A 24,102-nucleotide genomic window follows, 5' to 3' on the forward strand; every position below is an offset into this window, starting at 1 on the left:
CCCCAGTATCATGCCATTCTCCCCCCTTCATCTGCCTCAGTGTCATGCCGTTCTCCCCCCCTTCATTTGCCCCAGTGTCATGCCGTTCTCTCCCCCTTCATTTGCCCCAGTGTCATGCTGTTCTCCCCCCTCCATCCACCCCAGTGTCATGCTATTTTCCCCCCTTCATCTGCCTCAGTGTCATGCCGTTCTCCCCCCCTTCATTTGCCACAGTGTCATGCTATTCTCTCCCCCTTCATCTGCCCCAGTGTCATGCCGTTCTCCCCCCCTTCATCTGCCCCAGTGTCATGCTGTTCTCCCCCTCCATCTGCCCCAGTGTCATGCCGTTCTCCCCCCTTCATCTGCCCCAGTGTCATGCTGTTCTCCCCCCCTCCATCTGCCCCAGTGTCATGCTGTTCTCCCCCCCTCCATCTGCCCCAGTGTCATGCCGTTCTCCCCCCCTCCATCTGCCCCAGTGTCATGCCGTTCTCCCCCCTCCATCTGCCCCAGTCTCATGCTGTTCTCCCCCCCTCCATCTGCCCCAGTTTCATGCTGTTCGCCCCCTCCCCTTCATTTGCCCCCCAGTTTCTTTGGGCCCCCTCCATCTTTGTCCCCAGTTCCATGCCGTTCTCTCCCCACCCCCTTCATCTTCCCCAGTGTCATGCCGTCCCCCCCTCCCCTTCATTTGCCCCCCAGTTTCATGGGCCCCCTTCATTATGTTCCACCTTAATATTTAATACAAAACAAACACTTACACTCACCTTCCATCACTCACCTTCCATCGTTCCCCCGACGCTCCTCTCTCTCACTCCAGTCACATACACGATGCAGGATCTGTGATCTCAGCTCCTGCTTAGCTGCGGCCCGGCTTGCGTGTGTAAGCATGATGTGATGACGTCATCACGCCTACACACGCAAGCCGGGCCGGAGCTTTAAAGCAGGAGCTGAGCTCACAGCTCCTGCATCGCGTATGTATTCAGCTCATTGGCGGACGGACGCCGATGAGCTGAAATCGTGACAGGCAAGTGCCTGGGGGCCCCCAGAGGCTCTGTGAGCCCCGGCATTTGCCCGACTATGCCGAGGCTGACCGGGACCATTTTGTTAGGGCCGGGCTCGCCCGGCCCTGGATCCGCCCCTGCTATAGCGATTTTTAACTAAGCATATCTTTGCATAGCCTTCAGACCAAGTCACCTCGCGATTCACTGGGCCTAATCCGGAGCAGAGTGTGCGGATGGATGCTGGTGCAGTGCACCAGCTTTCAGTCGCAGCTACCCGGTTTTTGGATCGGAACCTGCGTGTACTTACCTTCAGAGTACCGGTGTTTAGTTACCAGTTCAGCCGAGCAGGTTTTGTGTTATTGCTTTTTGCCTGAAGTTAAGGCCTACATTAAAGAGATTAGATCACAAAAAAATAGTAATCCCTATCAATAGAATTAAAGATAAACTGCTAATGATACAAAAGAGCAGTTTTCTAACACTATTTGAGAAGTACTAGTGCATGTGTTTCAGCAGCTCAGCCATTGTCATTTTCTTGTTCCCCTATGGTTCTGTGTGACTGGTAGAAGAGGTTGCAGCAGCAACAGTACAAATAAGGTACGCTGATACATTGTTATCCTCTTACCCTGTGAATGGGACTGAGCTGTGGCATTGCCATGTAACCAACTGACGTGGTTTCACTACTTGAGAAGAGGAGGTGGAGCTCAGTATCATAGTCCTGGATATCCACTTTAACTTATTACAAGGTGATGTTGCTTTTAGAAAAGTTGTGATAGCTGGACATTTCCAGCTATGAGAAAAGGTAAAAGTAGGACATGACTGTAAGTGAATACACAGCAGCCAGAAAAACTGAGCAGATTCTGGAGCCCACTGGTCTTAAGGGGCCCCAGTGCTCAGGTGAGAGCTAAAAATATCAGTTTTATTAACAAAACAGCTTCAGGCTAAGGCCCTATGTAGCGGACCAAAGCAAGCATCGCAGTTTTCCTGCAGCACTTTTCACCAAAAGTGTGCAGTGATTTCCTCTGTAGACGTTCTACTTCTATTATACTTATAAGGAAACCAACGGTATTTCCGTAGGTATAATTGATACTCAGTTTATCCGCTGTGAGTATTTTCCCACAATGTGTTCTAGCAAATCCCATCCACTGTGCAGGAACTGTAAAATGCCACGTGGGGCCTGGCCTTATAGTCAATCTCTCCCCTTGGTAAACGTGTTGTCAGTCATCTGAAACCATCTGTGCTTTAAAATTTCCCCACGCTAACCTCTGACCTATTTGTGGCTGATGTCTTCTACAAGTGATATGTAGTACTTCTGTAACTGACCTGAACAGTTGTTAGTGAGTGATATATAAGTAGTGAAATTTTTAATTATGTTAATTTGCTAAAGTTTATAAATCAGTGCCCTGTCCATTTCTCCAGCACTGGGATTTGTAGTACCTCAGCCTTGTTACACAGCTGTCAATGAGGGTCCGTTCCCACGGAGTAACGCTGCGCTCATTCTGACACGTAAACATGTCAATGGAATTCAGTTTTGAAGCATTTACTCTGACACGTGTTTACATGTCAGAATGATTGCAGCGTTACTCCGTGGGAACGGGCCCTGAGTGTGTATATCTATAGTTGCAATTAAGAGATTCGGAACCGCTTTGTCACAAACTGAAATACATAAGAGACAAGTGCGTATAAGATAAGATAATCCTTTAATAGTCCCACAGTGGGGAAATTTCAGCATGTTACAGCAGCATAGTAATACAGATACAGGATAATACACAGTAATATATTACAGAAGTAGATACACATATGCTGAGACGAGTAGATACACTAGGAATCCGTAGCAGCTTAGGAAGAGAAGAAACAAAGAAGGAAGACTTCATAATCATAATCATATCGTTCTCTGTACGGAATGATCTTCACTTGGTCTGATGTAGATTATACAGCCTGATCGCGGTTGGAAGGAAGGACTTGTGATAGCGCTCCTTCTCACTCTTGGGGTGAAGCAGACGGTCACTTACAGTGCTGCCAAGTGCCATCAAGGTCTCATACATGGGGTGGGATTTGTTCTCCCGTATGGAGCTCACCATGGACAGTTTCCTTCTGTCACCCACCACCTGTACTGGGTACTCAGGACAGAGCTGGCCCTTCTGATCAGCCTATCAAGTCTATTTCTGTCCCTGGTTTATATACTGCTCCCCCAGCAGGTCACATCGAAAAAGATGGCTGAAGCAACCACAGAGTTGAAAAAGGCCCTAAGAATTGACCCCTGGACTCTGAAGGCCCTCAGCCTCCTGAGCAGGTAGAGTCTGTTGTGGCCCTTTCTGTGCAGCGCCTCCAGGTGGTCAGCCCAGTCTAATTTATTATTGAGGAGCACACACAGGTACTTATAGTTCTTGACTATCTCAATGCATATCTCCACTGGGGTCAGAGCACTTCTTCCTTTACTAAAGTCCACCACTATCTCCTTGGTCTTCCCAGCATTAATCCTGTGGTGGTTCAGCTGGCACTATTCAACAAAATCCCGGTTTAGGTCTCTGTATTCCTTATTGTCACCATCAGTGATAAGGCCTACTATAGCAGAGTCATCGGAGTACTTGTGCCTAAAGTCAGCAGTGAACAGTGCGAAGAGAAATGGGGCAAGAACTGTACCTTGTGGTGCCCCCATACTACAGATCACAGTGTCAGACACACAGTCCTGGGCTCTCACATATTGAGGTCAGTTTGTGAGGTAGTCTAGGATCCAGTTGGACAAGTGATGGTCCACTCCACCAAGGTTCAGCTTCTCCCTCAATAGCCCTGGCTGAATGGTGTTGAACTCACTGGAGAAATCAAAGAACATTATTCTCACAGTGTTCCCAGGATTCTCCAAGTGAGAGAGAGCTCTGTGAAGAAGGTGGATGATGGTGTCTTTTACCCCAATGGCCGGCCGATAGGCAGACTGGAGGGGTCCAGAGCGGAGCACACTAGAGGGCGTAGGTGTGTCAGGACCAGTCTCTCTAGGACCTTCATCAGGTGAGATGTCAGTGCTACAGGTCGGTAGTCATTGTAGCCCATCGGGTTGGGTTTCTTTGGTGCTGGTACCACACAAAATGTTTTTCACAGTTGAGGTACCACTCCCAGCTTTAGACTCATATTGTACATGTGCGTAATAATACCATACAGCTGGTCTCTGCACATTTTAAGAACTCTTGCACTTATCCCATCGGGTCCTCTGGTCTTGTCTGCTTTAATCCTCTTGATTTCCCTACACACTTGAGACTCCTTGAGGATCAGATAGCCAGATTGCAATTTACTACCAGTTGGTAGGGGTTGGGTCTTGGTGTGTGAGGGGAGGAGAGTTGACTGACATGCTGGTGAAGGGAGAGTTGGTTTGGAGTCAAATCTATTGAAGAATAGATTAAGCTCGTTAAGCCACTTCCTCTATCTGGAGTAGTCCTGCCTTTTGTTTATAACTCAGACTCTAACTTTCTATCGCCCTGCTGCTCTGTCTGAGGCCTCCCTCCCCGAACGGTTCAGGGAGCTGCAGGTGTCATGTGAGTGTTGTGAGTAACGTCATCAGTTTGCACCTACAGCTCCCAGGGCCAGAGCGCAAAGAAGCACAGTGGTAAAGCAGAAGCTGCCACAGACGAGAGACTAAATCTGGGATGGTTGGGAGGTATGCTGAATGAATAAGAATAGGTTCACACTTTTCAATTTGATGCAATGTTAAAAATAAGATGGAAGCTTTCGTTCTGTGGGTCTCCTATCTTGTCCAGATTCGACATTGTAATGTCAGAGAGGGTACTTGGCATGGCAGGTGGTGTTGTCACACTGAAGGAAACAACGTTGTCTAATGAAAATGTGGAAAAAAAGACATTTACATTATAACCAGCCCGAGGGTCCCACTGCTGCTGTGTCTGTGCATAATGTTCTGTACTGCTGCTGCTCCCACTCCTGCCTCCCCTGCACAGCCAGACATCATCTATTACCTTGTTGTCTTTTCATTCTATCCACCTTCTGCTGCTGCCACTGCTTCCATGACTACACATTAGGATATCATCTCTTGACTAGTCTGTCCTCTGCCTTACCACCACTTTGCAAAGACCAGATTTGTTACGTGCGAAATGCACTAGTTCTCTGAGTCCAAGGAATAATTTCTGGACATCTTTGTAAAAATAAAATCAAATGGACTTGCTACTATTGCCCAAAAAAGTGATAATTTTTGGAACGCATGAAAAAGCCTTTGTTTCTTTAGTACTGGTTATATATATATACCCTCAGGCATCTGCCCCTTGGTGATCATTTTAGGACTGTTTTGGAATTTTAAAACACACACAAAAAAATTGGGCACTGCCTTCTGTTTTTAGACATGTTATTTGTTACCAACCATGTGTTTACCCATAGCCATATCTGTTAATGTCACTTTGACATCACTACAGCTGTGCTTGCGTTAGAAATCTAGAAAGGTGTTAGACAGAAGCCGAGGAACCCTCAGAGTATCACATATCACATTTTAATGCAATTTACACTTCTGATTTGGGAAAGAATTGACCTTTTGGATCAAACTGTCTAAAACTAACCAAATCATGAAACATTTGCTTATTTCTAGTTTTACTACTTATATATTATATTATATTAATAAATTGTCCTATTACGAAACTTAACACTATATGGTAAATTATTACACTATTGTATATTACGGTCAGATTTGTCATCTGTCAGATTCATCATTTTTCAAATGACTTTTTGGTTGAAAAGGTCTACACCTTATGGACAAAAGTATCAGGATACACCTCTTAATCACTGAGTTCAGGTGTCTTATCCAGTCTCATTGATATAGGTGTAAAAATCAGCCACCTATCCATGCACTCAGGGGCTGGTTGGCAATGTACGTCACTGGGAAAATTCCCGATGGGCTGACTGGAAGGCTCCTGTCTCAGGTCCCTTAGCCTGACTATTGCTGAAGCATGCAACCCCGCGGCCTCTTCTCTATACCTTGAGAGCAGAGGTCATTGAAAGTATTTGTTGGACGGATAGAAACTGCTATTTTACTCTGGGTTTTGTCGGACCCTAGTGTATAATAAGCAGAGGCTTACGGTGGGTCATTTTGGGCCCCTTCTTGTCTTAGAGACATCATGAATGACGTAAGAGACTGCTGAAGCCTGTTACGCCAGAGTCATTTTGTGTCATGACGCTGACGGGACTGCTGAGACCCAATCACAGGCCTCAGCGGTCTTATAGCATCTTTAAGACCATAAGAGGCCTGTGGACCCATGCCAGAGCCCAGCCACAGGTGAGTAACAGTTTTTATCATTTTTAAACACCTCTCTTGGAACTCTGATCGTTATACTCTGGGGTCTCTTCATAATAGTGGTGTGTGGGTGGTGAAAAATTAGCAATTCTTCTGAACACACTATTTTTGAACATTCGTAAAGAAAAATGTATGTACCACAATAGGAAATTATAGTGTGTGGGACATTATACTGTAAGGAACGGCCAGTATGAGACATTATAGTGTCTGGAGGGGCCACAATACGATGTTACAATGCCTACAGCTGACTGGTATTTCTTTCTATTACTTACTGTGGACACGTGGGACTCTGTTACAGCCTGGGAACCTACCATCACCCACCTACCCCATGAGTTATGGAAGCTTGGCAAGAGAGCAGCACCCTGTCTACCTGCATGGCTTCAGACTTCTTTGGGCAGTAGAACACAGTGGTAAGAAGAAAGGAGAAAGGCTTGTGATGAAGGACATTTGGGGCATTTTTTTGTGGTTAAGGAACAATAGTGCTGATGCAAGATACCGAACTATCAGCTGTGAGCATGAGATCTCACTACCTACCAAAGGAACTACCACATGTTATTGTGATAGCTGCATATGTCCCCCACCTCTGCCTGTTAAATCTACATGCTGTGCCACGGTCGGGCTGTATTATCAACATCACTTCACACAGAGAACTAAATGATCCTGCAGTGTGTCTGTGTTTCTTTCTTTTTAGTTGCTATGAGTCCTAGTATTTCTCTATCTGCCATGAGCTTGTATGCGTTTAATCTCTTGTTATATTCTACTGTACCATCCATGAAACTGTATCACTGAAATTTCCCCATTGTGGGACTATTAAAGGATTATCTTATCTTATACTGTGCGGAGGGGCCACTGAGGGACATTGTATTGTGTGGAGAGGCCACAATAGGATGTTGTAGTGTGTGGAGGGGCCACAATAGGATGTTGTAGTGTGTGGAGGGGCCACTATGAGACATTACAGTGTGTGGATAGACCACAATAAGACATTATAGTGTGTGGAAGGCTTCTATGGGACTTTATACTTTGTGGAGAGGCCACTTTTGAACTATGTGGAGGGGACCCTGTGGGAAATTATACTGTGTGCAGGGGCTACTGTGAGGAGGGGCCACCATGGGATATTATTCTGTATGGAAGGGCCACTATGAGACATTTTACTGTGTGGAGGGGTTACTGTGAGACATTATAGTGTGTGGAGAGGCCACTATAGGGCATTATAGTGTGTTGAGTGGACACTATATAACATTATACTGTGTGGAGGTGCTACTATAGGGCTTTATATAGTGTGGAGGGGCCACTATGAAACATTATACTGTGTTGAGTGGCCACTGTAGGGCATTACAGTGTGTGGAGGGGCCACTTTGAGACAATATTTTGTGTGGGGGCCATTAAGGGACATTATACTTTTTGACCGGGCCATTACTTCATAGTGGGGCCACTATGGCACATTGTGCTGTGTGAAGGGGCCACTGTGAGATATTATACCGTGTGCAGTATGGGATATTATTCTCAAAGAGGTTATCCAGAAATCAGAGCACCTGGGAGTATATTTTTTATTTTCTTTTTTCATGGTACACAAGCCTCTCCAGAGTTTGCCCAAATCCTGAGGGCCTCTAAATTGAGGAGTCAGTAGACTGACTCATGGCCCAAAAGTTTCACTGTCACCCCAACCCCACTGCCTTTATCTTTAATTATATAGGACTGTTACCTTTACGCTTTACATGGAGTGAAAGGCAGCAGTCCTGTGTAAGTTCAGTCTGACATGGTAACTTACATAGGACTGCTACACATCCCTCATTATAAAGCAGTCCTATGCAAATTACTGTTCACAGGACTACTTTACATGGAGAAGCTACTTGTGTTGGCCCTGTCTTCTTGTATTGACTCTGCCTAGTTCCACAGAGCCTGCTCATAAAAGGGAGCCAATTTTACATTTTTTTCCAGTGCCACTATCAGGTCCCAATCCACCCCTGCATGTAGTCTACATGTCAGAAATAAAAGGGTACTCCTGGATATGGGGCTACCTAGGTGTTTGAGGGTTATGGAAAGCTATATGACTGTAGCTGTCTACACAAACACAACACTATAATATTATACTAATATGCACAACAATATAATACTGGCAGCTTATTGACATTGCATGCTGTTATTAGGTTTATGACCTACAAGAACACTCAGGTGCTTCTCAAGAAGCAACTCTTCCATCTTTTCTCCCCATAAGATACAGTATATGTTGCATGCAGAATATTAATACCCAGACACACAACTTTACACTATCCACACTGAACCTCATTTGTCAAGTGAATCTTAGCAGCTTAAACCATAGGCCAAACGGTACACCTACACTGGGCCCTAATTCAAAGGGGGCCCCCTCTCAGCCACCTTAGAATCATCATAGCAGTCCCCATTTTTGGTGCTGTCCTGCTGTTCCAGGAAGTAGGACCAATTTTATATCTGTTTGCGTTGTGCAGACTCTTGTGCTTGCACCTAAGTATAAGGAGGTCAGCGCACCCCGTGTTACCAAAGAGGCCTAAGCACAGGTCTCAGTGGTTGCCAGCAGCTGCTTATGTCATTCAGGAGGCCAGAAAAGCCTTTGAAGGGGACAATGGGGGACCATCAGATGCGGCAAGTCCAGGAGAGGTGAGGAAATCTGTTTTTTACCTCCACCTTTGCTTTTTTTAAAAAAATCATATTCTGGGATTAAAATCAACCCTAGAGTATAGTAATAGAAGTTCAGTTAAGGCAGAACAAGTTCGTCCCAAAAAGAACTCATTAATACAGTATTTAGCTAAACGAATCTTGTGAGGTTCGCCCATCTATATTAAAATGTGGGAGGCTAATATGAGAAATTCACTGCGTCATTAAGACCTGAACCAGCTTGGTCATTAAATGGTTTAATAAAAGTGAAGATAACTATGTTTCGTATGCCTTGTGCTATGTAAGTGGTCATTACAAGCTGCCATTTCCATTACAATGTCATTCATAGAGCATTTTTCTACATCTGTAACACTGCATATTTTATGAAGATCATAGTCAATTCTGGCTTAAAGATTCCGATTGATCAGTAAACACTTTACGCCTGTCAGCAAATTGATTTTGCACATTGAGGTCCTTTCGCTAGCGGCTGTGAAATCACTGCAGAGAGTTGCTCTGATCAAACTCTGTTCATTATAATCAAAGCTGCCAGAATATGAAGTATGGATGAGCTTTTTGGTAGCTCATGAATAAAATAGATAAAGATTAATTTATTTTGGAACTAAGGCTTCAGAGAAAAAGAAAAAAGAATGACAAATGGAAAACTATATTTCGCAAAATTCCAATTACTACATTTTTCCAGTACATTATACCTGCACCATAGATACAGCGATGTACTTACTATATATAAGTATTTAACTACTGGTAGGTTCTATTGGAAGAAATTTACTGTATTGTGACTCCTGCTTGAATTTATCAAGGTCTTGCATTTTTTATCTCCTTCGGAGAAACTCCTTAATATTCTGTACTGTAAAGACATTTAATAAAAAAAAAAAATGTTTTAAGTGATTTACCCCTTAAAGGGGTATTCCCATGTACATAATCATATCTATATTTGTAGATAATTAAACGTTAAACATTTTTGCAAATATAAGTAATTAAAAATTCTGCAAAGTTTTAAAGATTTTCTCTAACTTTCTTAGTAGTGACAGTCTTTTATCTTGATTGGTTGCCATGGATAAGACCACTAATGCAGAAACTTTCTATGGTCTGGGACTTATCAGGAACCCAGCTATGATTTTCTTATTGTACCTGGGTTATCAAGCAGGGACAATACATGTATCAGAAGATATCCCGGCCACAATAAGGAAATCATGGCTGATTTTCTGACCTTATAAAGTTTATGCATTGGTGGTCATATTCATGGCAACCGATCAAGATTACAGACTGTCACCACTAAGAAAGTTAGAGAAAATCTTTAAAACTCTGCAGAATTTTTAATTACTTACATTTGCAAAAATTTTTAACTTTTAATCATCTACAAATTAAAAAAAAAATAATTATGTAGATGGGAATACCCCTTTAAGTCACAATTGAATTTCCAATTTTACATTTTGCTGTTTTCCTCATTTTCAAAAAACTTTTTTATTTTTCCATTCAGAGTCATATGACTTTATTTTTTGTGGGATGAATAGTACTTTTTAGTGGTACCTTTTATTATTATTATTATTATAATTATTATTATTATTATTATTATTATTATTATTACTGGGGAAGATGGAAAAAATTCAGAATGTAGTGGAATCGGGGAAAAAAAATGCACAATTTTATTACACACAATATTATAATACCTGTAACTTTCATATTTCCATGCACTGGGCTTTTTTTTAAGCAGGACAAGTTGTAGTTTTTAATTAATAACATTGTATGATGTTTTGATTGCTATTTATTCTACTTTTGGGGGAGGGGAAACTACCTACCCCCCCCCCATTATGTTATTTTTTATCTTTTATTTTTAGAACTCCTAGGGGACTCAAACTCGTCCATGAAATACAACTTTATTGTGAAATAATGCAACACATTGTGAAATTCATTTGTTTCTATTACACAGTAATGACAGACCTGGAGCCAATGATCAGGTCCAATACGGCAGTGCCCATGTCTAATTAAGGTGCCTCATTCTCAGTCAGTAGGGGCTAAAAGCTATGATCAGCACAGGACCCAATCATGGTGGTTAGCAATGGGTGCTTGCTATATAATAAAGCCAGTAACTACCAGGTACTGTGAGGGCTCAGCTCCTGAGCGACATACATTATTGAAATGTAGATACCGAAGTTGATCTCTAGATGCTATTAGTATGAATTCTGTTTTCTATATGCAGTTGTGTGATATTCACAATATTGCTTGAATTAGTATAAATGAACAGTACAGATCAGGTCGCAATGTGAATGCAGGAATGAAGTCTTGTAATCAGCGGTTCTATTCTCTTCATCCTTCCTTTATGTGCTCTGTCCCCAATCACAACTGTACGGTAGCTCCCCTGTCCTCATCTGCTTCTTTCTTTACTATCCTACTGAAGCTTGATTTCTCTTGCTCTTGAGTTCAATTACATTGTATAAAATCTAAAAAAAGAGATTTTTATAAAGGTGTAACAAAAATTTTCCTACAAAAAAATCTAAATGTATAATAGATGAGCAAATTGATTCCTATAGAACAATATTCAAATCAAAGTGTTCAAAAATGAATCAGAAATTTTCTAGTTCGATTCTAACAAATTGGTTAAATTGGCAGCCATGATATGAAATCATAAAAAAAGCAGAGAATACGGATGACATGACCTCAGGCTTTCCATAATGCCTTCAGCCAATCATAATTGGGTACATAAGTTTAAGGTGACTGATGAGTAATTTCAACGCATTAAAAAAATCCAAGTCGGAAGACAAAGTATCTACTCTATAGGAATTAGAAAGACAGTGGCATCTCTGACATAGAGAGAAAGGCAAACCTATAGTACAGTATATAGATTAGGTAATAAATTACATAACATTAGACATAGGACAGGACACTGGAGTTAGTGACTAGCTGCCTGTCATACTGTTACTCCAGCATCCATTGCAGTCTGATTGTCAGTGTTCCTGATCAATGACAATTCTCCTTTCTCACTCTGTACCATCTATGAATTATTGTGAACTCATTTAGTCATGTCACATGGGATTCTTTTTGTATGTATCTGGCACAACTTAGCATATTTTTTGTAAGTTAATGCAGCAATTCACTCCTTGCTTCTTAATAGTACTACTGGAAAATCTGATGTGTTTTTCTTCCCTTGTCAAATGGCAAAACCAAGTTAAGTTTTATACAGTGCCTCTGCATTTCAGTGTCTTGTTGCGTAAAAGTACCGAAAATATAATGTCTGGTAAAAGCCAAGGTGGCAAAGGACAGGGTAATGTCTGAGATGGAAAATCACTTTGACTGTATCTGCTGCCGCTGGTTCTTGTATTGTTGGTAGATTAAAGCGATCCTATCATACAAACACATTTTTTTCTTAGTAACACATTGGAATAGCCTTAAGAAAGGCTATTCGTCTCCTACCTTTCGTTGTCTTCTCCGCGCCGCCATTCCGTAGGAATCCCGGTTCTTGTCGGTACGTAAATTAGTTCTCTCGAAGCACTGGGGGCTGGCCCCAGTGCTCAAACAGCACTGGGGGCGCCCCCAATGCTGCCAGAGAACTCTCTCCAGCGCCGCCTCCATCTTCATCAGGAATTTCCTTTTATCCTTCTGCGTCTCGCTGTGCATCCATGTATTAGTTTACACCCACAAGTGGGGTATTAAGGTAGTCGGGAGAACTTGCATAACAAATTGCAAGATGCATTTTCTCCTTTAACCCCTTGTGAATGTGCAAATTCTAGGGCTAAACGAAAATGTTATAGTAAAATAAAATCAAATTTGAAAATTTCACCTCCATTTTGTATTAATTCCTGTTAAGCACTTTTAGGGTTGAAATACTTGGTATATGTTGTTTTGGCTTATTTAAGGGGTGCAGTTTTGAAAATGGGGTGATTTATGGGTGTTTTAATACAAGGGTCTTTCAAAACCCCTTCATAACTGGATTAGTCCCTTAAAAATGGGTTTTAGAAATTTCTTGAAAATTCTGAATATTGTTATTTCACTTGTAAACCTTATAATGTCCGTAAAAAGTAAAAGGGTGATTAAATTTTGATGCCGACATAAAGCAGAGATCTGGGACATGAGATTTATGATATAATTTTGGCGGTCTGACTATCTGTATGCATTGCACATCATTTCAAACTTTATAAAATGCATATTTTTCAAAATTTCCACCAAATTTCCAATTTTTTCATAATTAAACACAAAACATTATTATCGAATAGTTATCGAATTCCAAAGTTATTGCCACATAAAGTGACACATGTCAGTTTTGAAAAATCGAGCTTGGCCAGGAAGTCAAAAAGTGCCATCGGCGGGAAGGGGTTAAAAGAGCACCATCATATTCTACAGATATTGTCAACACTGTCCCGTATAGCCCATTCACTATTAGTATGTTTTTAGAGTGTTGGAGGAAGCCAAAAGGAGAATATACTCCTTGCAGATATGGTCCTCTGCTGTATTTGAACCTAGGACTTCAGTGCTTCAAGGAAACAGTGCTAACCACCAAGCCAGTGTACTGCTTCCATAGGACTTTTTTGTGAACTGCAAAAAAATTCTGAATGTTGGTAGAATTAGAGAAAAAAAAATGCATTTGCATCGCTTTCTTATGAGCTTTGCTTTTATGGCATATAGGGGGAGCTCACATTACCATTACTAAAGTACACTGCTGTCTTCTGTCATAGGATAACAGCAACGGACTGATCGGGAATGGTCACTGGCTGACTCTGTGTCCACTCCCATTGACACTAATGTAAACAAACATGCAGCTAGCTTCATCATGTTGTTTACATAGAGTGTCAATGGGAACGGACACTGAGTCAGTCTGTGACTGTTCTCTGTGACAGCTTTCACGGAAGACGGCAACAAACTTTAGAAACAGTAGTGTGAATTCCTCCTTACTGTGCAGCTAATATGACTTATATACCTATATTCTCTGGGTCATTATGATTAAGGTGACAATAAACCTATATCATTTTTGTTATGTTTTAACACCATGAAAAAATTCAAATATGCGGAAAAAATTTTTTCTTGGAGTCGCCACATTCTAAATTCCATAAAATTTTTATATTTCTGTGTATGGGCTGCAAAACAATTTTTGTGGGGTCAGATGCACTTTTATTTAAACCATTTTTGGAATGTCTGATATTTAGATGCCTGATATTTTAATGTCTGATATTTTATGGGGAGGCAAAGTGGCAGATTCGGCCATCTTGATTATTTTTCCTGCTACAGAATTCACCATGTAGTAAAATATTTTTGGTATCAATAAAATAAACTTAATTTCAAGAATAAACATATCACAATGCCAATTTCGATCAATTGAGATTTCGATCAATAGAGACAAATGACAGGTCTTTGATTACTATATACATATAGGCTCAATTATCGAGGTACAGTGTCAAAATGACAATATACAATACAGAAATATGTAGAAAAGAAGATGATAAAACATAGCTTTTATTCATAAAGAAATATAAAAAAAGGGGCTCAGGTAACCACTCCCTGTACACCACACTAAATAGAAAATAAAATAATACAAGATATAAGGTATTGAGTATCGTGAGCTATTGTATTGCGTGTTGTAGGTGGAGGATAAGCATAAGCTATCTCAGTATCCCTGCACACCTCACAATATGTCCTTTACCCTACACTGATAGGACTCAAACCAGGTACTTAGTTGGTACCTCAATACACTTCAGAACGGCACAATAGTGGAGTACAATACTCCAATATTGTTCACATACTTACTCCAATGCATCATATAGCGTTCATTTAAGGAAAGGTGACATATATAACACGTATCCTAGATCACGTCACAAACATATCCCTATATTTATCAACGCAAAATCACTATAACGGGTTGTTTCGTAATAATATCCCCCACTAATAGATGACCTGCCTTTACAGTAGGTAGCCTATAATAATTCTGGAGGTAACCCCTGAAAACAAGTGGTTTATCACAGGGTTCATCAGGAGACATTGTACAGAGTGGGAAGAGAGCAGGTGCAACACACATTATTTTTGATTGCCAGTATACTTGTATACATTCTTTACTCCAGTGTTTTGGAGGCCATATTATCACGCCACTTTTTTTGCAGGTAAAGCTGGTATTTTAACGATTTTCACCTTTGGTCTTTTTAGCCCAGTATAAGTGTGTATATTATTATATGTCTATTTTTGTATTCTATCATAAATTTAATAAATATGTTTCTTTTTTAAAAAGTGTGGGATTTATTTTGAAGTCTATATGTTTGTATTGTATTTCATTGCAACACTTGGTTCTCTTAACTTCTAATGTGGTGTCAGATCTGTTAGGGTTACATTTACATGGAGGAATGTGCCATGGATTCAGGAGCAGATTCCAAACTCCAAATTGGTTGCAGATTCTGCCCCTAATCAACAATGAAAAAAGCATTGTCCTGCTCGATCTTGCCATGGATTCCAGCTCAGCAGTACCTGCCAATTAGTACCTGCATTACTGCAATTAAAAACTGCCTGTTGCTCTTCAGCAAAACACTGATGTCTAAACCCAGCCTAGAGTAAGGCCAAAAAGGAAAGATGCTTTTTTATATTGCATTTTTTTTTTTTTTTTGAGAGCCAAAGTGTTAGGACAGGTCAGGGCCTCCGCTGTGCTGTGCGGAGACACCCAACCCGATCCCTGTCCAGCGCCGGACTATCTGCTTGTTCCAGTGCTGTAGTAGGTCAGAGTCCTCCGCTTGAGTGTGCGGAGGTTCCGGTTTCCCTCTAGTGCTGGACCTGGCACTTCCGGGGTCAGGGAGGTCAGCGGCGGGCCTGAGGCTATTTAGGCCTTATTTTGGTTTTGGCCCACCGCTGGTTATTCGAGTACCTGTGGTATCAGCTTCCCCAGTGATGAGCCTCCTGTCTTCTGTTCCCTGCCTGTATTCTCCTGCTTCCTGTTACCTGCCTCCTGTCTCCTTATCCTGTCCTTGGATTCTGTGGATGTGTATGACCCAGCTTGCTTTACAGACCTCTCCTCCGTGAGGAGGCAGAGTCTAAGATCGGTCTACAGCAGTCTCCATTCTGGTCTGATCTTAGACTCCGCCTCCTCTCAGACGAGCCTCCAGCAGAACCACCGTTGATTGGCCAAATGCTGTACTCTGGCACTCGGCCAATCATCGCTGGTCAATACATTCCTATGAGAAAAAGTCAGCTCCCGCATATCGCAAGCTGACAGGGATCCCGACCAGATAGAGCCTCAAAGAGCTGTGTGAGTGACATTCCCCCCTAAATAAAGGTAATCCCTAGCTAACCCTGCTTGTACATCTATCCCTGTCTCACAGTCACATAGTTCACAGTCTCATATGAACTGAATATTAAATCCACTGTTCATATAAATTGGAGGTCACCTGATTTCGGCAGCCAATTACTTTTTACGATTTTTTTTCGATGCCTTCGTTGTCGTAGTTCCTGTCCCACCTCCCCTGCGCAGTTATTGGTGCAAAAAAAGCGCCAGGGAAGTTGGGAGGGGAATCAAATTTTTAGTGAGTTTGCCACCTGGTGTTCGACTCGAATCGAACATATCGAACAGCCTGATATCCGATCGAACATGTACTCGATCGAACGCTGTTCGCTCATCTCTAGTCTTTATATATTCCTCCTATAGGCTAAGGCCCCACTTTGCAGAAATGCACCATACCAGCTAAGTGAATGAGATTCTGGCTAACACCAAACACACCTCTAAAAAAAACAGCTGTAGAAGCTTGGTTTTCAAAAATTTTAGCTGCTGAAACACAAGCTTTCCCTATAGATTTACTAAGGGAAGGAAAAAATGCAGAGAAAAACCATGGAAAAACAGTGTGTTTTCGCTTTTTTTTTTTCAACTTTTTTGAACCTTTCATATCGAATGTTATTGATTTTATTAATAAATTTCAACAATTTTGATTTATTCTTTATTATTATTAAGTTTCAGTGATGAAATCTCAGAGCATTTATTGCACAAAAACTAAATTTGTGATTCAAGCCTGACATTTGTTTTTATCCTATAAATCTCCAGACGGTCATAATTATAAAAGTTGTCTGTTTGGGAACAATTGCAATCACAGTTATAATTTCCCCATATTGACAATTAAAAAAAACCTCGAACATAAAAACACAGCTTAAAAAAATAACAAATATAGCATTCATTACGGTAATAAAATATCTGCAAATGGTTTAATGTTCTGTTTGTTACAATATTAAATTAATTCTTTTGCTCTATTAATGTTTCCACCACCAATACTGCATTTTTTTATGGTGTTCTGGGCATAATATGATATGATACATAACATCAATAAACTAGTAATTGACTTACCAAGTAAAGATGAGACATAACAAAGTCGATATTAAAATTAGAACTTGATTAAACATTGCAGACTGTGTTCTTTGTATTGCTCTGTGTAGATCATTCTAAAATATACAAGAAAACTGATGAATCAGTCTACAAAGTAATAAAGTATTCATATAACAATCACTATTTTATAATGCAGACCTTAATGACAAATGCTAGTAGTGGGATAGGATGAGTGAGAGAGCTGTAGGTGGTATATAGGGTCGTAATTGTGCGGCAGAATACCTCGCATTGGGGTTACACACTGTGGGGCAGATTTATTAACACTGCTTTTCATATGACCTGACTGCTGCAAGGTACGCCTGAAATCAAGAATCCCCGGCCTCTTAATAAAACAGGCATATGCCTGTGCACCAGAGTGGAAATCTACACCAAACAGGAGCTGGAATAAATTTACTGTTTAAGGCTAAAGTCTAGAGATGAGCGAGTAATACTCGATCGAGTAGGTATTTGATCGAATACTACGGTATTTGAAATACTCGTACTCGGTCGTGTACCACTCGCTGTTTGAATGTAAAAGTTCTATGCAGAACCAGCATTGATTGGCCGAATGCTATACAGTCGGCCAATCAACGCAGGTTCTTCTCCTACCTTTAGAAGTCTTCTCCGTGCAGCTTCCCCGCGGCATTTTCCAGCTCTTCATTCACTCTGCCAGGCATCGGGCCTGGGCAGAGCCGACTGCACATGTCCGCTTGTAGTGCGGGCATGCGCAGTCAGCTCTGCCCAGACCCGATGCCTGGCAGAGTGAATGAAGAGCTGGAAGACGCCGCGGGGACGTTGCAAGGAGAAGACTGCTAGGTGGATCCAGCCCGACCCTCACTCGTGGACTTGGTAAGTATAATTTGATCGAACGTTGCCTACCCCTGAAAGGAGCATTTTCCCCCCATAGACTATAATAGGGTTCGATACTTGATTCAAGTAGTCGAATATTGAGGGGCTACTCGAAACGAATATCGAACCTCGAACATTTTACTGTTTGCTCATCTCTACTAAAGTGCTATGTTGCGGAAACACAGTTTTGTTTTGTTTTTTGTTTCGGTGTTTTGAGCCAAAGCCACGAATGCCTATAAAAGGAATGGAAATTATATACAAGTACTTATACTGCTACCTTCTGCTCAATCCACTTCTGGCTTTGACTCAAGAAAACTCAACAAAATCTGTAAAAACAAAAAACTGTATTTCCACAACGTGTGGCCTTAGCCTATCTCACACCAGAAAACCTATATGAGTTATAATATATCTACTTTGATCTTAGGCATTGTTTTTTTTTTAAAAAAAAAAGTTTACAAAAAATGGCAAGTGAGGTTCTTAATGGAGGATGTGTCCTTCTTTGATGCAAGAAAGGGCTTTGAACTAGGATTGAGCGATCGTGTTTGGAAAAGATCGGATTCCGATCAGCAATCGAGAAAATTTCACGATCGCGATCGGAATTCCGAACATGATCTTTTTAGGTGGGATCGAGATGGTACTATTTCCCACAATGCTTTGCTTATTCTTCGCACTGAGTATACGCTCTGCTCATTCTGAGCAGAGTGTATACTCAGTGTGAAGGCTCTGCTGCGGTTCCATAGGAATGAATGGAAGCAGCCAGCACACAGCCTTAACCCCCTGCATGTGGGCTGCCTCCATTCATTCTAATGGGAGACTAAACTAACATCTATAGTAGCTACTTACCTCCAGAGATGGTTGGTCTGTAGTGCCTGGTTTTCTTCTTCGCCTCGCTGCCTCTCAACGCTGCTCTTCTCGCCTCGCTGCCGCCGCCTCCCAGGTTGGTGTTTAAAGAGCTAGGAAGGCGGGGCTTTTGGCTTAGGAGAGTGTGGGCGGGTACAGGTCGGGGAGACGTGACGTCTCCCCTCCCAGTACCCGCCCACACTCTCCTAACCTGCCCACACTCTCCTAACCTGGGAGGCAGGGGGCAGCGAGGTGAGAAGAGCAGCGTGGAGCAGCAGCGAGGCGAAGAAGAACACCGGGCACCAGAGCAGCCATCTCTGCAGGTAAGTGGACACCACGGGGGACTAAGTAGCCAGAGGATTAACAAAAAATCCTCTGGCTACTTAGTGATTCACTACACAGCATGGATTCTAACAATTAAAGCATTCAATTGTTAGATTCCATGCTGTATAGTGAATAGGATTGCTTTTAAAATCCGATCACCGAATAATAAAAAAATCCCATTGACTTGCATTGGGATCGGAATTGGGATCGAGATTGGTTTCGAATGAAAAATTATCAGAAATCGGATTTTAAAATCGATCCTGAAAAGTCAAGATCGGCTCAACCCTACTTTGCACTAAAGTTGCCAGAAAACAGTCATAGATGGGATAATAAATCCCCCCCTCAATATCTAATTCCTAATCTTATTAGTTTGCATACATTGCTTTTATAACATATCAACTTGAGATCACTTTATTTAAATTAAAAATTACTTTGACCCTAAATTACTTTAGGTAAGCTGTTTTAAACACAATGGTGGTTTTCTAAAACTGTGACCTCTGCAAATAGTGGATGTGGAGGCATGGGCAGCAATAGAAAATCTGAATTATTAAAATATAACTCTATTTATGCCTAGAGTGGAAAACATTCTATGTGCCTGAAAATGACGATAAAACTCATTGAGCTAAACCACAAATCCATATAAAGCTATGTCCCTGGAAACAAATAAGGTTATCTGGAGATGGAAAAACAAATAAAAAAAGAAAATCACAGGAGTCCTTAAGGGGTTAATCCGGGACATAAACTTGAAAGGATCGGCCAATGGTATACACTGAAATGATAACTGAGTTCAACTTTTTTCTGGTTGTGCACTGTATCATTTTTATTACTGTATTTTCTTTCTCTTGCCCAGTTTAATAAATCTAGTAAAATATTGTGTGTAAAGATATATACTTTTCCTACCTAGTATTATTTTTAATGAAATACAAAACAAATATGACATTATAATGTGTCATATTTTAGACTTACAATCATATTCTCTAAGGCATGTTTTGCCAGCCAACAATTCAGGAAAACGGGAACAAATAAATCTCTTAAAGGAGGCCAAAAGATCTGAAAAGAAAATAGAGCAACATTTACATTCTTAAACAGAATGATGCAGTTGACAATATACAATGTGGAAGAAAAGAAAGGTGTATAAGATAAGATAATCCTTTAGTAGTCCCACAGTGGGGAAATTTCAGCATGTTACAGCAGCATAGTAATACAGGTACAGGATAATACACAGTAATATATTACAGACGTAGACACACATATGCTAAGAAGAGAAGATATACTAGGAGTCCATAGCAGCTAAGGAACAGAAGAAGAAAGAAGGAAGACTTCATGGTCATCGTCATAATCATTAGTTTTCTGTGCTGAGTGATCTTCGCTTGGTTTGATGTAGATTATACAGCCTGGTCGTGGTTGGAAGGAAGGACCTGTGATAGCGCTCCTTCTCACACTTGGGGTGAAGCAGACGGTCACTTACATTGCTGCCAAGTCCCATCAAGGTCCCATACATGGGGTGGGATTTGTTGCTTAGGTTCTGACTTATCCTTACACACTTTGGTGTCAGTATATGTTTTGAATTATTTCATGTGTAAATCCTTTTACTTATAGATAACCAATAGGATACAGTATTCTAAAAATAGTACAATCCCCAAATAGCTGTGTGTAAATCAAATTAATTGATGATCTGCCAATTAAACTACTCATCTAGACTTTGGTGACCAAACTATATATCCTGTGTCTACAAATATAATTGGAACCACAATATTAAAGTAGAACTCCTACAAAAATGTATTATCTGGCCTGTGAGAAAGGCACATGATGTAAATTGTAGTAAGGGTCATCTTTTCACCAGTAATTGTATTTGAGTTATCCACTCCTTTCTGGTTTACAGCTTTGTCATGTGACCAGCAATAGGACTGACACAGCTTCTCATATGTGGACAGGAAGTGAGTTTCTCCATTCACTCCTAGAAGACTCACATCAACGCTGTTAGAAATTAATGGAGAAACTGACTTTCTCAGTGGCATCTCAGTAAAACTGTATGTTTAACATCTGAGGTAACAGAATTTTTGCTTTCAAGATTAAAGTTTAATGTCCTTCTAAAAAGAGTTCCTGATGTCCTTCTTCCCCCATCTCTTCTTGGGGTGTGCCCCTGTTGTTTGTTAAATCATGCCCACGACTGACCTGGTGACCATTGTAATGGGAAATGCTCTATTGCATACTTTGGAGCATTTCTTATTAAACATGGTTTGCAACTCAAGAAGGAGAGGTTAGCTCGGATTGCTGATCGGTTGGCCAAGATCCATTGTCTTGAGACAGCCCATAAACAAACCTAAGCCTAAGCAATGAATGAACTTCTTAATGCCTGGAAGATACTTTGGACCCTGGATGTTAATACCAAGAACCGAGCTCAGAAGCATTATTATAAATTTGCCGATAAAAGTAGCCTTTCTCTAGAACAATGCCTCCACCCCCGTACCACCATGACTTACATTCCCCTAATGTGTCACAGGACAGAACAGGATATAATCTTGACAGAGACACACCGTTTTCTTATCAATCTCTTGTAGCTCTTGTTACAGTCATCCCGAAACCCAGGAAAGAACCAACTAGCTGTGCCAGATATCAACCAATTTATCTTATTAATGTTGACATAAAGTTGTTTTCTAAATTGATTGCTAACTGGCTTTCCCTTTTGATGCCAAGCTTGATCAATACTGATCAATTTGGTTTCATTAAGGGTCACGAGGCGAGGGACAATATTTGTAAAACCATTTTGGCAACTGTGGTGGCAAAGGACGCTATTGCTGAAAAGGCAGTATTTATAAAACAGCTTTGCTAACTGCACCAACATTCGAGTGCGTGCACTGGGGCTTCCTGCAGGTTACTGTTGTTGAGGTGGGCATGGGCATAGGACCCAAAATTTCTGGGGAAGATCCTGTCCTAATATGGTGATACCTCCACCATAGTTTGCACTCTCAGAATCATATTCTCACAGAATCCCCTCAGAACCATTACCAGTGCGGAATGAGACTAGGCAGGGATACCCCTTTTGTATGCCTAAGTAATGAAACACCTTGCTGTGGCCTGCAGGGGTATCCTAGTGTCCATGATCTTGAGATGGGAAATTGACAAGTCAAGACAACTATATACTCCATCTACATGCTCCTCTATGGCATGTGCAATGCAAAACTGCAACAACCAAACTACCCTAAATTTCTACAGTTCAATGGGGTTTTATATCTAAATATAAACAAAACCCTTTATTATCAATAATGCTCAATACTATTTGTCTCTGTATAGTGAAGTATTACCTAGAAAAATTTCAATAATGTAATGAATGTTACTAAAATGGCTCTGTTTGACTGCAAATAAATAATTCCAGTGTGTAAAATAAAAATAACTGAGATTTATGAGGAATATTAATAGTATGCGGCAGCTTTCAGTGCTATGCATCTTACTGTTTGCCATTGCTCTTGTGTACGAAGATTCTTCTTGAATCTGAATGTATTCCTCTGTTCTTCTTATTCAGGCAGTAACCAGCAAATTCATTCTATTTCTCTAGTGAAGAACTTTTGTAGATCCCTTATCTCAAATCCTGAAACATTTTGTATAATCCTGTGCCTAATAAATTGTTACCTTATATTTCATTTACCCTTAAAGTGTACCTAGTTTTTAATCATGTGCTTATTTTATAATATATATTTCATCATATAATTTTTTATAGCTCAGAGCTAAAGCTTCTAGACATATCCACTTTTTTCACAAAATCATATTCAAATGATAAAATTTTGCCTGCAGGCACTATTAGGTGGAGCTTAGATGCTCACTAAAGAAAAATGGAATATTAAATGAAATGGGATCTGTAAATCCTCCTTATGTAGACTCTACCTTTTCAAGAAGCCTTTAATCTATAACTAAATGTTAAATAAAAATTTAATTGAAATATTTAACACAAGAAAATACCGTTTTAAGGAACCAATCATAAGGAACCAATTGTGTATATAAGATCTTCCAAGCAAATGCAAGGAAAAGCAATGAATTAACTGGTTAAGGACCAGGCCCAAAAGTATGTTAAAGACCAGGCCTCTTTTTTCAAAACTGACATGTGTCACTTTAAATGGCAATAACTTTGAGACGCTTTAACTTACACAAATGAATTTGAGATGGTTTTCTCGTAACACATTATACTTCATGTTAGTGGTAAACACTAATCAATATTTTTGCATTTATTTATAAAAAAAACTAGGAAATTTGATGGAAATTTGAAAAAAATTGCAATTTTCAAAATGTGAAATTCTCTGCTTTTCAGGCAGATAGTCATACCATCCAAATACATGAATAAATATTATCTCCCATATCTCTGCTTTATATTGGCATCATCTTTTGATTGTCTTTTAATTTATTTTGGACGTCACAAGGCTTACAAGTGTAACAGCAATTTTCCAGATTTACAAGAAAATTCTCCAAACCAATTTTTTAGGGACCACTTCAGTTCTGAAAGTAATTATAAAGGCCTGTATAATAGAAACCCCCATAAATCACCCCATTTTCAAAACTGCACCCCTCAAATTATTCAAAACAGCATTTGGGATGTTTGTTAACCCTTTAAGCATTTCATAAGAATAAAAATAATATGGCAGTGAAATTTAGACATTTCATTTTTTTTCACTAATACATTCATTTAGACCCAAAATTAACACATTCACAAAGGGTTGAAGGAGAAAATGCATCTGACAGTTTATTGTGCAATTTCTCCCGTGCACAGAAATACCCCACATGTGGGTGTAAACTGATTTTTGGGCACACGGCAGTGCATGGAAGGGAAGGAGCGACACTGGGTGTTTGAACAGCAGATTTTGCTGGAATAATTT

The 24,102-nt window shown here is 40.6% G+C and overlaps 1 protein-coding gene across 2 annotated transcripts in view; it reads right to left on the minus strand.

Annotated features, from left to right (window-relative positions):
* The window catches only part of KCNT2 (potassium sodium-activated channel subfamily T member 2), a 574,767-nt gene that overhangs the window by 333,097 nt on the left and 217,568 nt on the right, over positions 1 to 24,102 (minus strand). For both annotated transcript variants that reach the window (XM_075287704.1, XM_075287703.1), the window contains exons 7-8: positions 20,204 to 20,287; positions 17,207 to 17,301 (exon numbers count right to left, since the gene is read on the minus strand). In XM_075287704.1, the coding sequence (XP_075143805.1) occupies positions 17,207 to 17,301; positions 20,204 to 20,287 (179 nt within the window). The remainder of the gene's footprint in view (positions 1 to 17,206; positions 17,302 to 20,203; positions 20,288 to 24,102) is intronic.

Source organism: Leptodactylus fuscus, chromosome 9, assembly GCF_031893055.1.
Source record: "Leptodactylus fuscus isolate aLepFus1 chromosome 9, aLepFus1.hap2, whole genome shotgun sequence".
Lineage (NCBI taxonomy): Eukaryota > Metazoa > Chordata > Amphibia > Anura > Leptodactylidae > Leptodactylus > Leptodactylus fuscus.